We start from the raw sequence: 16,317 nt of genomic DNA, 5'->3' as shown, positions 1-16,317 counted from the left end.
AAGACTGAATCATGCACTTACCTGGAAAACACTCTTAGTCACAAGTCTTTGTTACATCAAGTGAAAATCCATCTGATGTATCTGAAACTTGAACACAGAAAGTTGCATTATTATTCAGGAATTTACTGTGATCTATCTGACAAAAATCTTGCGTTGTACTTATGGAAGTATTGAAAAAATATCCACATTTTTCAGGTTCTTTAAAATGTACTTGCAAGTTTTGGAGGAACATTCAGTGCTGTGACAAAGTATTGCCCTTCTTACTGACTCCTTTTTCTTTTGCATATTTGTCACACTTAAATGTTTCAGATCATGAAACAAATTTTAATATTAAACAAAACAACCAGAGTAAATACAACATATAGTTTTAATATTATTGTTTAATTTGTTAAGGGAAAAAGCAATCCAAACCTGCCCGGCCCTATGTGAAAAATTAATTGCCCTCTAAACCTAATAAGGTTGGTTGGTTGCCTTGGTTGTGCCATCATCATTGGCAGCAACAACTGCAAAGAAGCATTTACCCAAAATTCAGTGTCTCAAAAAATTAGAATATTACATAAGATCAATTTAAAAAAAAGGCTTTTTTTTATGTCAGGCCTCTGAAAAGTATGTTGATTTCTATGCTTTCAATACTAGGTTGGGCCTCCTTTTGCATGAATTACTGCATCAAAACAGCGTGGCATGGAGGCGATCAGCCTGTGGCACTGCTCAGGTGTAATGGAGGCCCAGGTTGCTTTGATGGTGGCCGTCGGGTCATCTGCATTGTTTGGTCTGGTGTCTCTCATCTTCCTCTTGACAATACCCCATAGATGCTCTATGGGGTTCAGGTCAGGCCAGTTTGCTGGCCAATCAAGCACAGTAACACCATGGTCATTGAACCAGCTTTTGGTACCTTTGGCAGTGTGGGCGGGTGCCAAGTCCTGCTGGAAAATGAAATCAGCATCTCCATAAACCTTGTCAACAGAAGGAAGCATGAAGTGCTCAAAAATTTTCTTGTAGATGGCTGCGTTGACTATGGACTTCAGAAAATACAGTGGATCAACACTGGCAGATGCCATGGGCAGCCCAAATTATCACTGACTGTGGAAACTTCACACTGGACTTCAAGCAATGTGGATTCTGTGCCTCTCCACTCCTCCTCCAGACTCTGGGACCTAGAAGAGTGGAGAGGCATAGAATCCACGTTTCTTAAGTCCAAACTTTGACTAGGGCCATTCCAAAACTCAAAAATGTAGGTTTCTTTACAAGCCTTTCAGAGGTGGACTTGCTGATGTGTTTCAGGTCATTGTCCTAAGTCACTAACTTACGGCCAGATATTCTCCCTCAGGATTTTGTTGTCCAGGTCCTGAAGCAGCAAAGCAGTCACAGGCCATCACACTAGCACCTCCATGTTTGGCTGTCATGATGTTCTTTTAATAAAATGCTGTGTCAGTTTTACTCCAGATGTAACGGGACAAAAGGTTCCAGAAAGTTCAACTTTTGTCTCACCAGTCCACAGAATATTTTCCCAAAAGTCTTGGGGATCATCAGGATGTTCTTTGGCAAATATGAGACAAGCTTTTATGTTCTTTTTGGTCATCAGTGGTTTTGGCCATGGTACTCTCTTATGGATGCCATTTTTGCCCAGTCTTTTTTATTGTTGAATCATAAACACTGACCTTAACTGCAGGTCTTTAGATGTTGTTCTGAACTCTTTGTGACCTCCTGTATGAGTTGTCATTGGGCTCTTGGAGTCATTTGGTAGGCTAGCCACTCCTTGGAAGGGTCACTGCTGTTCCAAGTTTTCTCCATTTGTGGACAATGGCTCTCACCATGGCGTCTTAAAGACTTTTAAATGGCTCTGTAACCCTTTCCATAGAGATAAATGTCAATGACTTTGCAGTAGAAAAGTACATAGGTGCTAAACTCACATGCCTTCAGTCTCAACATCACCCCTACTGAACCTGTTCAGACCATTGTGAAGTGTAAATATTACACAACATGACCCTGAAATGTTAAACTGCTGACATCCTGCATTTTCAAAACAAAACACCCTGGTCTTCTTGGTTCTGCAAACACTCACAAAATGCTTTTAAAAGAAGAAGTGATGCTACAAAGAGGTAAACATGACCCTGTACCAACCTTTTGTTGAAATGCAATGCTGCCACAAATTCAAACTAGCAGTATAACCTTTCCAAAACCAATAACTTACCTCAGCATTTTATTCTCATGCTTTTTAATTAAATATATGGTTTTTGTGTTTTGCAAATCACCGCTTACATCTATACAACATCCCAACTTTTTAGGAATCAGGGTTGCAAATGAAACCAATGTTCAGTTTTGGTTTCGACCAGAAAATATCATAATGCATCATGAAAAGAGCTTCCAGACTAGAGTTAATCAAAGATTATACGAAGGTCATATGTTTGTCTTTGTGTCAAATCGTGTCTATTGTTGTCCATGTCAGTCAGTGATTGTGGTTTAACAGTAGTATTAGGTATTACTATGGAGACATCCACTGAATGGACGCACACCTGTAGGAAGACAAACAATGGCACCCATTACCAGAGGCAGTTCAGACGGAGACGTCCAGGTCTTTATATGTGTGTGTTTTCATGCGTGTGTATATTCATGGGTGTGAGACTTGAGCCAGAGTGCAGGAAGCTATTGAATGTTGGCAGTGGTATTAATATTTCAACATTTTCTGGGCTTTCCTTGTAAACTGAAACCTGTTTTTGTGCACGTGCTTTTCCTTTGTGTCGTAAAGCCTCGTACTTGTGTTTGGAAATGACTGTTGCCCGGAGTTCCCTCAGTTTTAAGTGAAACAAACCATCACAAGACACATGCAAACAAGACAGAAACAACACACCGTTCCTCTGGGTGTTAAGAGTCAGCAGAGAGCTTTGTTTACACCGTGTCATTACAGAGATAACCTCTGACCTCCTCCTTCATGAGATACAAATTAACATGGGGAGAGTAAACAGAAATCAGACCCTGATCCAGACCTTAAAACCCTGACCACGTACGACGACATGAGAAAACAAAGCACTTGACATTTGTGAGTGGAGAGGAGAAGACAGGAGGTTAAGGAGATGATAGGAAGAGCAGATGAGGAGACAGCAAAAGAAAAGAAGAGACTTCATAGTAAATAAAAGAGGACAGAAATGACAAGGACAGGAGAGAATAGCAACCATCACCATAACCACCATCCCAACCCTTGTTCAGTTATGAATTAACTGTGGTTAACCACACTTTTTGAAAAGCTGAGTTCAGTTTCACTATCCACACCCAGGCCTGATTACTGCCACACCAGTTAAATCAAGAAATCACTTAAATTAAACTGAACCTGTCAGACAAAGTGAAGTTGGCTGAAAGATCTCAAAAAGAAACACATTACATCTAAAGAAAATCGAGAAAATACCAGAAGCAAAGTCATTGACATCTACAAGTCTTAAAGACTTACAAAGCCATTTCCAAGGCTTTGAGAGCCATTATCCACAAATGGAGAAAACATGGAATAGTGGTGAACCTACCCAAGAGTGGCCGGACTACTAAAATAACTCCAAAAGTGCATCGATGACTCATCTAGGGGGACAACATTAAGCAGGAGACTGGGCAAAAATGGCATCCATGGGAGAATCCCAAAGCCAAAAGAAGGCTTGTCTCACATTTCCCAGAAGTCAGATGATCCCAAGACTTTAAAGAAAATATTCCGTGGACTGACATTTAAAAAAGTTGAACTTTTAGCAAGACGTCCGATGTTACCAAAAAAGAACATCATACCAACAGTCAAACATGGCAGTGGTAGTGTGATGGTCTGGGGCTGCTTTGCTGCTTCAGGACCTGGACGACTTGCCATAATTGTGGATCCACATATTCTGCTCTCTACCAGAAAAGAAGAAGAAGAATGTGCAGCCATCAGTTTGTGAGCTCAAGCTCAAGCACTCTTGGGTTATGCAGTAGGATAATAATCTGAAACACATCAGCATGTCCACTTCAGGAATGGCTGAAAACGTGATGGTTTTGCAGTTGCATAGTCAAAGTCAAGGCTTACATCTGATTGGGATGTTGTGGCATGACCTTAACAGGTGATTTATGCTCCGAACCCTCCAATGTGGCTGAATTAAAACAATTCTGGAAAGAAGAATGCCATTTGCCTACTGTATTTTTTAAGCATTTTGTATATATAACATAACTGTTTTTTAAATTTTACTTATGCATAAGATGTTTCTTTCTGATTAAAAGTCTCAGTAAGAATTTCTGACAGAAAAATAAAAATTACATTGAGATTATTTATGCAGAGTTGAGTTACTTGATGCAGTCTCATACATTGATATAAATGTAAAAATAATCATGATAGTATTGTTTAATTTTGTAATTCTGATCATAAAAAAGGTATCAGTATTACTCTCAGCCTATTTGACACCCAGCTAGAATCTTCTCACAGGAGCTTTAAAGTACAAGCTGAGGGCTGAGGGTGCTGCAGCCATTGTTTTCCAGCATGATACAAGTGTCCAGTTACATGCCTCAACATAGTTACCTGTCCAGTCCTCATGCTGCAGCGTCACCATTAATGTTGCAGAAAATGTTCATCTCAGCACCATTCATTATGCTGTGTTCTACCAACAGAGCCCTTTACACTGATTTCATTTGTGTCTGTCCAAACAATGCTGGACATGCAGACTGCATGTAAGCAGAGCCTTTTGGACACACACAGATTGCCTAATGTCTGCAGCAGAGAAAGCAAAGCCCCTGGGTATTCATTCCTGCACTGTCGGGGAGAACTGGTTTGGTGGCTTTGCCTCTTATTGAGTAAATTCACTTTATGTGGTACAGTTACTTGTGGGAGGAATGTGCGACCCATAAGCCTTTGCTCTTTCATTTCAAAGCTCTGAAAGGCTCAGGGGGTGCAAGACTTTGAATGCAAACAAACAGTATGCATTAAAATTAGAAGACAAAGACAACAACTAGGCAGGATTTTCCTTTTAGATGTGTTTATTTTCTCAATATTGCAGTGATATGTTGCTTTCATGTAGAAATATAACATTTTGGTGAAAAAAAGCCTCTTAGAGATTGCTTCTTGGTACATGAAATGTCTTGGACTATACAGTAAGTGTTCAACAAAAGGGACAGGAGTTGACATAGATCAAACAATATAAAAGCACATTCAGAATGAGAACAAAGCAAACACAAATGATGTGTTTTTCATTAATGGCCACAAAAGAACACAGGTATAAATAATCAAAGAAGTTTGGTAATTGACATTGTAACCAGCCAAGCATTTACCAGTGTGTATAAATATATAATTCCATATAAATAACCTTAACTTAGAGATCATGATTAGACTGTGATCAGCGAGCCCTTGACCCAAGCACAAACAATCAGAGATGATCTAAAACACACAACCATGCTCATTCTGACTACCAGATACACTATGACTCGTTCTCTCTCTGCTTCCTCCTCTATAGGTCAACTATAGGTAAAGAAGACAGTGCCGGCTATCTCAGGCTAGTTTGACTGCAGCTTTTTGCGTTTTGCATGTGCCAGCTTTGGGTTCAGACACTTTTGATGAAGTAAAGCTGTGTCATTAAGAAAGCCAAGCCTAAAACACAAAGGTGTGTCTTATCAATATTTGCTCATGCTCAGTGCAGAGCACACCTTCCTGACATACCATCAGTTCAAAACAGGTAACAAAGACCTCGGCACATGTTTATTCCTCTTAATACGCACTTTGATCAGTAAATGTGTAACTGTTAGCCTGGGAAAACTCCAGAAGTGTGTAACACATCCATAGTCATGACTTTCTGTAAAATCTCTGCATACATTGGGCATTTCTGTGAATTCTCTTTTTAGAGATCAGTGTAAGTGACTTCAAATGTGTAATAACCCATGCTGCTGAGATCACAGTGCATAATGATAAATAAAAAGGCAAAACCAACCAGTAACATCAAGTGTTTCACTGAAATGTTGGGACAAGTAGTGAAATGAGTGATGGTGCCACAAATGAAGAATATAAACAAAGTAAGGGAGCCCTAAGCTAATTCTACACATCAAATTCAGTTCAAACCTTCTAGAGTCCTCCCAACGCCCATAAAGAGAGTTGTATAATGTTACCTGTTCCCATGGAGGGGCCTTTCCCAAGGCTGTTTCTGAAGCCCCTTAATCCATATTTAGTAAACACTTGAAAGTTTACTTTGCTGTGAGTAGTAGAATTCAAGTTTAGTGTTCACACCAAAAACAGGACTTATTTTCAAACCTTAAGGCAACATATTGTGAATAGCTCCAAACTAGTGTGTTAAGTGACTAGAGGTTACTATAGTGCACTGTGGTATTTCAGTTTGGGCTTGGAGACTATGAATTTTAGAGGAAAAGCTGTGTTAGCAGCTTGTGTTAATCATGTGGGTATGAACCATAGATTGTATAAAATGTCTCCATATTCCTCTGCTATAGCCAAAACACCCCCATGATTGGAGCTGACATATTACACTGGTGAGGCCATGCACAGAGAGGAGCTGGGTGGCAGAACTACAGAACTGATCCCAGCCCCCTCTTCCACATAAAGCATACATTAAACTTAGTGTACACTTTATAGCTGAATATCTATGTTGGTTTGAGGCACATACTCTCAATTAAGGGAAATTTGGCTACTCTTTTAGTAATAATTTATATGAAGGCTTTTTGCTTTTATTTATATAGGACAATTGGGCGAGAGAGTGGAAGACTAAAGCCTCTTTATATAGGGGTCAACCGCCAGTCCATGGACACCCCAGATTTAACTACTCCACATTTCTTTCACTGTTCCTCTGCTCAACACTGTCTGGCTGCAGACCGCAGCCCTCAGACCACTTCTGTGAGTCGCTTCCTTCGTCTGAACGAAAAATAAATACACTAAAAAGTTCAAATGAAGTTGGATTAAACTACTTGTCAGGGTAAGTGTAAAGATTAAGGTAAGGGTGATGTAAGTCAAAAATATGACTAACAAAACCTGATAAAAAGTTTTATAAAGCTAAGTAAACCGTCTGCTTACAGGAAAAAAAGCTTGTCCTCCATGAAAACCCTCTAATGCAGCCAATGTAGCTAAGGTTAAAGCTAACACAGCTACATTAACTATGTAGCTAACATTAGCTTAATTAGCTTTAAAGCTACATGAGCTTTAGTTACGTTAACTACTAAGTTGTTGGCTAAGTTAGTATTATCTACATTTGCTAAAGCTTGTGTTGCTAAAGATAAAGCTAACGTAGCTACAATGGCTTATGTAGTAATTGTTACTATGTAGCTAGCATAGCTATGTTAGCCCTAGCTAAAGCTAACGTAGCTGAAGTGAGCCACCATTCCCATAACTACTTCTAAAATGGGTTTGTGTAAAATGTAATCCTGGATCAGTCCTCTGACCATTTTTTCTATTTTATTAATAAAAATTTGTTTTGTCTATAATGTTTGCAATATGGTTATTGCATAAAAGTAAAGTTGAATTTAAAAGAAGAAACGCAATTTACGTCACTTCGGTTCTAACATAGGCATCTTCTCACAGTAGTGGTTTGCGATAAGGGGTGTCTGAGATCTGGGGTCTGCTACTCCACTCTGCTTACTCAGTAGAATAGGCTGCAGAGGAAGCATTTTTACAACAGAACTGTCAAATGGGACTTTTCTATTACATATAGCGGCTTGCCTCTGTGATTAAACTTGGAATGGCAGCCCAGAGATTTGATTTTGATTTTGGGATTTGCTTGTCCACAACTAGCTAGCTAGATGATGATGCAGTGTTTTCAGTTGATGATGTTAAATAGCTACACTTCAGTAAGCATTGGGTTTTTTTCAAGAGTTTGCCATTGTGTCTATCTTAAAGTTTTTCTTTGTTTAATGGTAATCCGGCAGGTATTTCAAAGTCCAGTGTATGTGTTGCTACTAAAACACAACTGTGAGGCATCCCAAATGAAGACCAACCACTGTGATATCATGGTGGGCCAGGCACGTTTGGGGCCTGCTCCACAGCAGGACTATTCTGTTTAGCCTGGAAAAGTCAATTGGCTTTGGTTTGGATCAGTGCGGCCAAAAGCCATAGTGGGAAAAGCCCCAAATCATTATGTTACATCTGCTCTATTTTACATTAAATAACTGTTTAAAACTAAACTTTGCACTAGGGTGAACAATAAGACATAAATCAGCAGGAAAATAACTAACTTTAAAGGCAGAATCATGCTTTATAATTATGCATTTGTCTTGCAATTTCATTTTAAAGTTTGTCCCATGTCCCATCTGTTAATATGGAGGAGAAAGGGGTTATGACTTATACCACAGTCAGTCAGCAGGGGGAGCGCTAAATCTTTTGGCTATACTCAGTAGCTTTTATGCTGTCCATTCTTTATACAGTCTATGGAATGAACTATTTGTGGAGTATCCTCAAAAAGACCATGTTGAAGTGATTTACTGGGTGGGCTTGGTGATTCAAAGTTGGAAGTTGTGGCTAAAATAAGTTAATCCCTTATGTCCAGTTTTTATTCTCAAGTAAATCTGTTTTTTCTTTTTTTATAAAATTGCTGGAGGGCCTTTTAAAAAAACCCAGCTTCATAGAAAGAAACAAGTCTAGTCATATTTTGTAGTAAGATGAGCATGCAAATGACCTTCCTACCCACCTATGACCCTTTCATGCAAAAACCCGTGGATGGGATGCATTCACACAGGACATGTGGCTGGAAAAAAAAAAAATAGAACAAACAAACTTTCACAAGACGTTTCACAGCGAGGTGTTGACAGTAACGCACGGTCATGTGTCTAATACCATGGGGTAAGGCCAGAGGGTTTGGGATGTAAAGAAGATAGTAAGGCTATGATTTCCAGATCATTCCATTAAGATCTTCATGTTTTCAGTCTTGAAATAGAGACGTACTCCAGGAGTGGAGAAATGATTGGGGACTCATGCTTGATAATCCAACCCTTTTGCAGCCCCGCTCCCTCATTTTTCCTTCCTTCTTTTAGTTCATGAGGGCCATGGTGCTCTCCGGTTGGCCGCCAAAGATTCCCGAGAAAAATTCCAGTGCCAGGCGCACGTGGATGGGCACAAAGACATAAGAGGTGTAGATTACCATGGCGATGGCAGAGAATAGGATGGAGTTGAAGATGGACTTTTCCCATGGCTCCAGGACGTAGATGCCCGTGATGAGCAGGTACTGGTAGTAGAGCCAGGCCAGATACTCCCTGAAGTTCTTGAAGTTCATCTTGCAAGCTGGACTAAAAGGAAATAGAAAGAAATTAATGGATTGTAAAGAAAGAGGAAAAAATATAAGGAGCAAACTGAAAATTTAAGAAGAATTTTAATTAATTTTAATTAGAAGAATGTATTTGATTTATTAAAAGGAACCCTGCATGAACAGACAAGATCATCTGTATATTGAACTAAAAAACTCACCAGATATGCATTTTGAGTAAATGTGAGCTTATAAACTAAACAGGACGCCGCCATGTTTTGGTCCGCGCTGGTAGCGTGATGCTCCTCTCTGTTCTTATGCAGTAACCGTTTTTCAGACAGTTTTGCTGCTTGCAGCTGTTGCTGACACAAGTTTGCTGCGTGTTGGCTTTGTCTCCCTGCTGTCAGAGCTCTGTCATTCCTCCTAAGATTTACCTCAGTAAACCTTCCTACAAGTGACTGTATTCAGTGTATAGTGGAGGCGTGCCAGGAGCTTTTCAAAATAAAAGCATTGTGTACGAAGGGAGTTTCTCCAAAGAAATGCTAAAGTGGACTTTGAAAAGTGTAAACCGGAAGTGCTTTCGTTCTATGTTTACCTACCTGAACCGTGTGGAAACAGAAAGCTTCATAAAGAGTCAACGTTTGGGGAACAACTTTATTAAGCAGACGCATTTTAGCTCGTGGCCTTCATGTGGACATAAATATTTGCTAAAACAAGGTAAATATGGCTCTGTATTTATCATTTTCCTGTCTAGTTGGACAGATAACTGCTCATGGGGCAAACAAAAAATAGAAGAGACCTCAAATTTTAAATTCTCTGTCTGTGAGACGTGCCACCTCTTTGAGATGCAGCACTAACACTGGCTGCCAGTCTGAAACAGTGGTTACTGCATAGGAGTGGTGAGGAGTGCTGCAGAAATGTGACGTCATACTGCCAGCGCGGACCAAAACATGGCAGTGTCTTGGTGAGTTTAAAAACCCAAATTTACTCAAAATGCAGATATCTAGCGTGTTTTTTAGTTCAACATACATACAAGAGATACAAAAACCTACTCAAGAAGATGAGCTTGTCTGATCATGCAGGGTTCCTTTTTAAAGAAAAATATACACTGATGATAGGAAACAGATAGTTCTTTAAGGTACAAATTCTCCATCATGGGTTTTGCTCAAAATTATATGGAGAGTAGAAATCTGGACATATCAGCAGCAATATGTACTCAAAATATCAATGGCTTTTTGAATTTTCAGGTAGAAGAATGGCCTCTGTCATAACATTTCCTATTTGTATTATTAGGACCCAAGCACCAAACTCAGAGCAAGGAAACTGTAAGCAATATTGCTATATAACACTAAAATGTTTAAAATATTACATCACAATAATTTATAATTCTCATTTTAACTATGAAAACTGTCTACAAACACAGAAATGTACATATATTCCACTCTGTGTGGACCATTATCCTTAAGTCACAATGGAAAATAATCCTTGGTTTAAAAAACAAAGCCCTTGTTGCTGTGTGTTTATTAATTAGTAGGTGTGAGAGCGACTATCGACAACACTCCTCCAAGCCCATCCAATCCACAGCAGAGCCCTGAGGGGGCAATCAAACCTGCCTCTGGGGAGCTGAGGGTCTTAGATGATTTAGCAGTGTAGGTAGAGAAAAGCCAAGGAAATTAAAGCAGTGAATCTCACATGGAAATATATATAATGCTCTTATTTTCTAAGCACACTTATTCCCTCAGTGTTTCCACACATGGGACCCTTACACATAGGTTGTATGACAAATGAGAGGAGGGTAATGAACTCCAGTTCTCCACCCCTATAGAACATGACTGCTGGGGAAAACATGGACCTTGACATATATCAAACGCTGAGTTTTAAAGATACATTGATTTACATAAAATATAGGCAACACCGATGATATCAATAAAGTTTGTTGGTTATGGTTCTCAAAGCTATATAGCTAATGTCTACAGACCTGTGAAATGAGACATTAAGGAGCAGTGGTGGACTTATTTTACAGCAATGTGGCTACAGGGAGATGTTGCAGTGGCAACCACCTTATTCATTAATGCTTACAATCCTAGTTTGATCAAGATGGGAAAAGTTTATTTATTTATTTCATTCTATTTAAGGAGCATTTATAGCATTTTTAAAACTCAAAAAATATTGATACCTGTCTGATGCAATGACAAAAACTGAAGTCCTATGGGCAATTTCCTGTTTTTAAGATAGAAAAGAAAATGCAGACAAACTCCTGTACCTTGTCTTGATGCACAAACTCAACGCTCAAACTTTTGAAATGAAAGATTAAACTTCTGTTTAGAGTTAGGGTAAGGGTCATGACTGCAGAAGTTAAAGGTAAAAAACCTGACCTGCAAAACCTGATAACAAAACCTCTAATAGAGCTGAGAAAACAGTCTATTTGCAGGAAAAAACTCATCTTCAGTTAAAACATTCCAACACAGCTAACGTAGCTCCTGATACTTCTGCACAGAAACTTTCATCACGTCTGTCCTGTAAATTCACCCATTATTCTGCAACCTCTCTCGTCAAACGTCAACTTCTACCATTGTTTAGTTTATGAATTTATGATAAAACTCTGGAAGTTCCCACGCTGGTTCTGATCAGGAATTAATTGACGTTGTCAAACTTCCTTGTGCAGATCAGCTGTTTTAAAATCAGATTGTGGGTGAAAACAAATAAAGACAATGTATATTTTAAGGTGATTTCACAAAAGATGATAACACTGAAGAAGAAACTTTAAAAAAGGCCATTGAGAGGAAGAGAAGGAAGCAGAATGGATGAGCTGCTGTGTGTGAGGGAAGGGGAGATGTGCAGGGGTGAGTGTGAGGGGGCGTGAGGGGGCAAGATCAGCTGGTTTAACCCTTTACCTACTGAGGTTAAAAATGGCAATTTGGACATATTTTGTGATTATGGCTGTAAAATAATCAAGAAATGCCCTAAGTCTGAGAGCATTGGTCCCTTTTCCCAGGAGTACTTGAACTTGACGGTTCAACATCTGGTTAATGATTATTGCACATTATATGGAATTGTCAGCAGTTTAAAAGAAGAAAAACAAGAAAAATTTGTTTTTTTATGGCTTTTATAAGAAAAAATTTTGTTATTGCTCATGAAGTTTTGATTTGACATTTGAAATGTGAACCTAGACATGTTTAGAACAATCACCAGTCATTTTTTTGAGTCTAGGACTCTGGGTGTGCAAAAGAGAACTATATATGCTCTTCACATTGCCTACCTCAGTTCAGAAGAAGCTGTCTCTCTCTTAACTCTGTCCTCCTCTATGAACTGCTGCGGCTGTTTTACATTTCTTGATGGTCTTCCCAACATTATAAATGTGTGTAACAAAACACAGACAGGCACAGATGCCGCTATCTAACGCTTTTGTTTGTAAACAAAACACCATTCTCGCTCGCCCTCCTTTTACTCTCTTCCTTCACTCTCCTTTCTCACTCGTCTTCTGCCAAAGCTCCTGTTTTCATGGTGCTGTTCGACATTACTGTAATATATATACCACACATCATATACTGCCGGAAATCACAGATTCTCAGCTCTCTGTCAGCGTTGGAATTTTTTAAATTGAGCATACTTTCGAGGAGTTACAGTGTTGAGAATCCATGTGGCTGTCTCTCCAATCTTCTGGTGTATTATTATGAATGCCCACGTTATATATGGTTGTGAGTACTGTAATGAACCATATATGTGTGCATGTCCACAATTCTCAGCTTTCTAACACCATTAGAATTTTTCAAATTGGACAAACTTTGACAGAGTTATGGTAATAATATTCCAGACATATAAAACACAGCACCGGCGCTGGCTCCATAGGTAAAGGGTTAAATTAGTTTTATTTTAGGAGAAGACCCCAATAAAACAGATAGCTAATAAAGGGGGATAAATGTTATGATGAAAAAAATTAACCCATAGTGACCACTTTTTTTAGACGGATGGAAATCTAAAATATCTTTATTATTGCAACAAGAAATGTGATCATTAAAATCAATGATAATTTTACAAACTAAGAACTGTGCCGTTTATATGCAACTGACTCGGGCTAAATTGCAAAGACTTTGTATTTATTATTATTGTAGTAGGCTAATATATCCCTTAGGTATTTTAGTTATATTGAGATACTTTTGAGTACTGTTAAGTGAGTGTGTAGGGGCGATAATGGTGGTACCATCAGTATTATGGACAAAATTGTATTGTAGCGGGGAATATGCTAAAGTACTATTTGTTGCGATTATTCTTGCTTCACTAAAAGCTGTAAAGTGTCTTCTTTTATGGTGCTGTGGAATAAGCCACCATAACTGAGCTAACATAGCTACATAGCTAACACAGCTACACTGCTAACATAGCTAATGCTAAAAAAAAAAAAAAAAAAACATTCAAAAGCAGCCAGCATAGCTTACATTACTCCATTAGCTCACAAAGCAGCTCTGTACGTATCAACATTATTTGTGTAGCTAAGTTAGCTTTAGCTATGTTTGCTAAGGCTCCTGTGTCTAGAGCTAACTTAGCTCAAGATAACTGTGTTAACATAACTACAAAGGTAATGTAGCTACACTGCTAACATAGCTAAAGCTAAGACCACAAAGAATGAAAACATTCAAACACAGCCAACGTAGCTTACATAACTCCATTAGCTCACAAAGCAGCTCTGTAAGCTAAATATCAATGTTATCTGTGTAACTGAGTTAGCTTTCGCTATTTTTTACTAAAGCTCATGTTTCTAGAGCTAGAGCTGTTAGTTTTAGTTACATTTGCAAATGCTTCTGTTGCTAGAGCTTACTTATGTTGGCTTAAGTGATAATGTTCATTACATAGTTAGCATAGCTATGCAAGCTTTAGCTACAGCTAAAAAGCTAAGTTTATGTAACTAATTATTTCTAATGGGTCTATACATAATTACAGTCCCAGGTTAAAACTCAGGCCTTTTTTCTGTTTTATTTATGAAATGCTGCTTAGTCTGTAATGTCTGCAATGTGGTTATTTCATTAGTGTAATTGCCAGACTTTGTTCACTAATAAAGTTGAGTTAAATAAAAGACATCACTGGAATTTCCTTCCTGATATCGGCTCAGTGTTTCAGCTGAACGGTCCGTGAGAGTGGATGTCAGAAATAAACGGTCTACAGCCAGACCTCTCTCACTTTTTCCCAACCCCCCAGCTGTGAACCACTGATTTAGTTCATACTTTCTCTTGGTTCAAAATTTGACAATGCCCATTAAGCCTATGTTCTTTCAAACACTGCCAACCATTAAAATGACTAGGATTTTCTCATTTTGAAACACATGGGGAACATTTAGACAGCCTCAACATGTGGATATGTTGCCAAGGTTTTATGTACAATGTGGACAGTTTGTAGGAGTCTGTCTGCTACTTTTGTAAAAAAACAAAAGCCCTTCTTATATTGAATGCTTATATTTTGTTGATGTGGAATCAAATTGGCTTATAATGTGGCTGGACTTTTTTCTTTCATCAGAATCATATCAACAAGTACCGAGACAACCATTTGTTATTTTCTACTGGAAATCACACTGTGTCATCACTTGTTTTTTTTTTTTTAGCATGGTAATTTGTGGGGTTGAAGTTTCCAAGATCTGATAAGAAAAAAAAGCTGTGTTTATTTGAAGTGCAATTTACATAGCCTCAGGCAGGAACAGATCCTGCTCCAGAGGTAGGGGGCGGGGCCAACAGGTGCGCTTCAGGTGCAGGTGCATTAGTATGGCTTCTAGAAGATACTTTGGAGAGGACAGGGAAAACAAGGCACAATATATTTCATAATAAAGGGCAGCTTCTTTGAGAATGGTGAACAGTTACTTCATTAACACGTGCCTTTTAAAATAACAGTAATCCTACCACCTTTACATCACACTCTACTTCATTCAGGAGGGTACACTGAATTAAAATATGTTGCTACAAACACTTGTGAAAAACTGAGTAAGTTGAGTAAAAGTTCTTCCCTGCTCCCCTGAGGGTGCTCATGTAAAGTTATGTACATGTAAATCGTTCACTTTCATCATTATTCATCACTTAATTCTGAGTTTTAATAGCGAGAGAATAATAGGGGGTGTCTGTATTGTGTAATACTTTATCCATATATTGACTCACCTCAGCAGTCTTCGCCGTGTGATCCCCCGGATTAAACTAATGATGAAGATAATACCAGGAAGAGCCGAAGGCAGCAGCCCGCGTCCCTGTGCCGCTCCGCTGCTTTGTGTAAACGAGAAAAGCTGTCTCACTAGTTTGCCACTGGCCTATATGTAGTGGGTCATACACACTGTGAGAACGACGCCACACCCACTACTCGTGCTTACCCTCACCACTCACCTAGCTCACAGATCATGCAGGTGCAGGTGCACAGACGGAGGGCTTGAACGCGCAGGCTCTCGTGTGTTCACGCAGGGAGATTGTCCCAGCAGCATCACTGAGAGAGTCGTTTAGAGCTCTGTTTCAGCCACGTTACGCCCGCAGACTCGTGCAGCATCTTTAAACTTTCTTCAGTCTTTGCCGCATCCTTCTGCGCATCCGTCCTAGCAGCAGCACCACCACCATGCTGCTGCAGCCCGACACTGCGCCGCAGCACCGCCTCTGACGTAGGCAGCAGCAGGAGAAAAACAAGCAGAGGCAGCACAGACAGAGCACTGGTAGGGGGGATACTGCAGCGAAGGCATGTACAAGTTATATTAATCAAAGAGAAAACATGAACACACGAACAGAACGTCTGAGCAATTTTAGAGATGCAGGCTGATTTAGGAAAATCCTAACATGGCATTCAGTATTTATAGGAGCATTTACAGGGCCAATAAAAAGTATTAACCCCCTTTGTTTTTTTTTGTTTTTTTTTACCTTTGTACTGATTTTATAAATCAATCATGGTCAATATAATTTGGCCTCAAAAACAAAACAAACAACAACAAAAAAAAAACAGAAAAACCCATCAAAGGGTAAACAGATTTCTACAAAGTAATAAAATATTTGATATAGAATGTAGAAATAAGTGCATAAATATTCACTTCCTTCAAGTCAGTATTTAGTAGATGCACCTCTTCCATCTCATCTGCTGAAGCTTGTAGCTCCGTCAGAAAAGTCATAGATGTCTTTGTTGCCTCTCACTAGTCTCCTTCTTT

General features: G+C 39.1%; 1 protein-coding gene across 2 annotated transcripts; it reads right to left on the bottom strand.

The window, feature by feature from the left end:
* Nucleotides 1-4,999: 4,999 nt before the first annotated feature.
* Nucleotides 5,000-15,617, bottom strand: sptssb (serine palmitoyltransferase, small subunit B). 2 transcript variants are annotated; one of them, XM_041809291.1, is made up of 3 exons: nucleotides 15,518-15,617; nucleotides 15,299-15,397; nucleotides 5,000-9,207 (listed from the first exon to the last, which is right to left on the bottom strand). In XM_041809291.1, the coding sequence occupies exon 3, from the start codon at nucleotides 9,192-9,194 to the stop codon at nucleotides 8,952-8,954; it is 243 nt and encodes an 80-aa protein (XP_041665225.1). In that variant the 5' UTR covers nucleotides 9,195-9,207; nucleotides 15,299-15,397; nucleotides 15,518-15,617; the 3' UTR covers nucleotides 5,000-8,951. The 2 variants fall into 2 exon arrangements, with proteins under 2 accessions (XP_041665225.1, XP_041665217.1); XM_041809283.1 differs by lacking the exon at nucleotides 15,518-15,617 and having other exon boundaries at nucleotides 15,299-15,401.
* Between the last annotated feature and the right edge of the window lie 700 nt (nucleotides 15,618-16,317).

Source organism: Cheilinus undulatus, linkage group 2 (genome assembly GCF_018320785.1).
Source record: "Cheilinus undulatus linkage group 2, ASM1832078v1, whole genome shotgun sequence".
NCBI lineage: Eukaryota > Metazoa > Chordata > Actinopteri > Labriformes > Labridae > Cheilinus > Cheilinus undulatus.
Note: the sequence above shows the minus strand (reverse complement) of the source record. Positions and strands in the feature narration are given on the sequence as shown.

Coding starts and splice junctions, on each gene's coding strand:
- sptssb (XM_041809291.1), bottom strand. CDS start 9,194: ATGAACTTCAAGAACTTCAGGGAGTATCTGGCCTGGCTCTACTACCAG.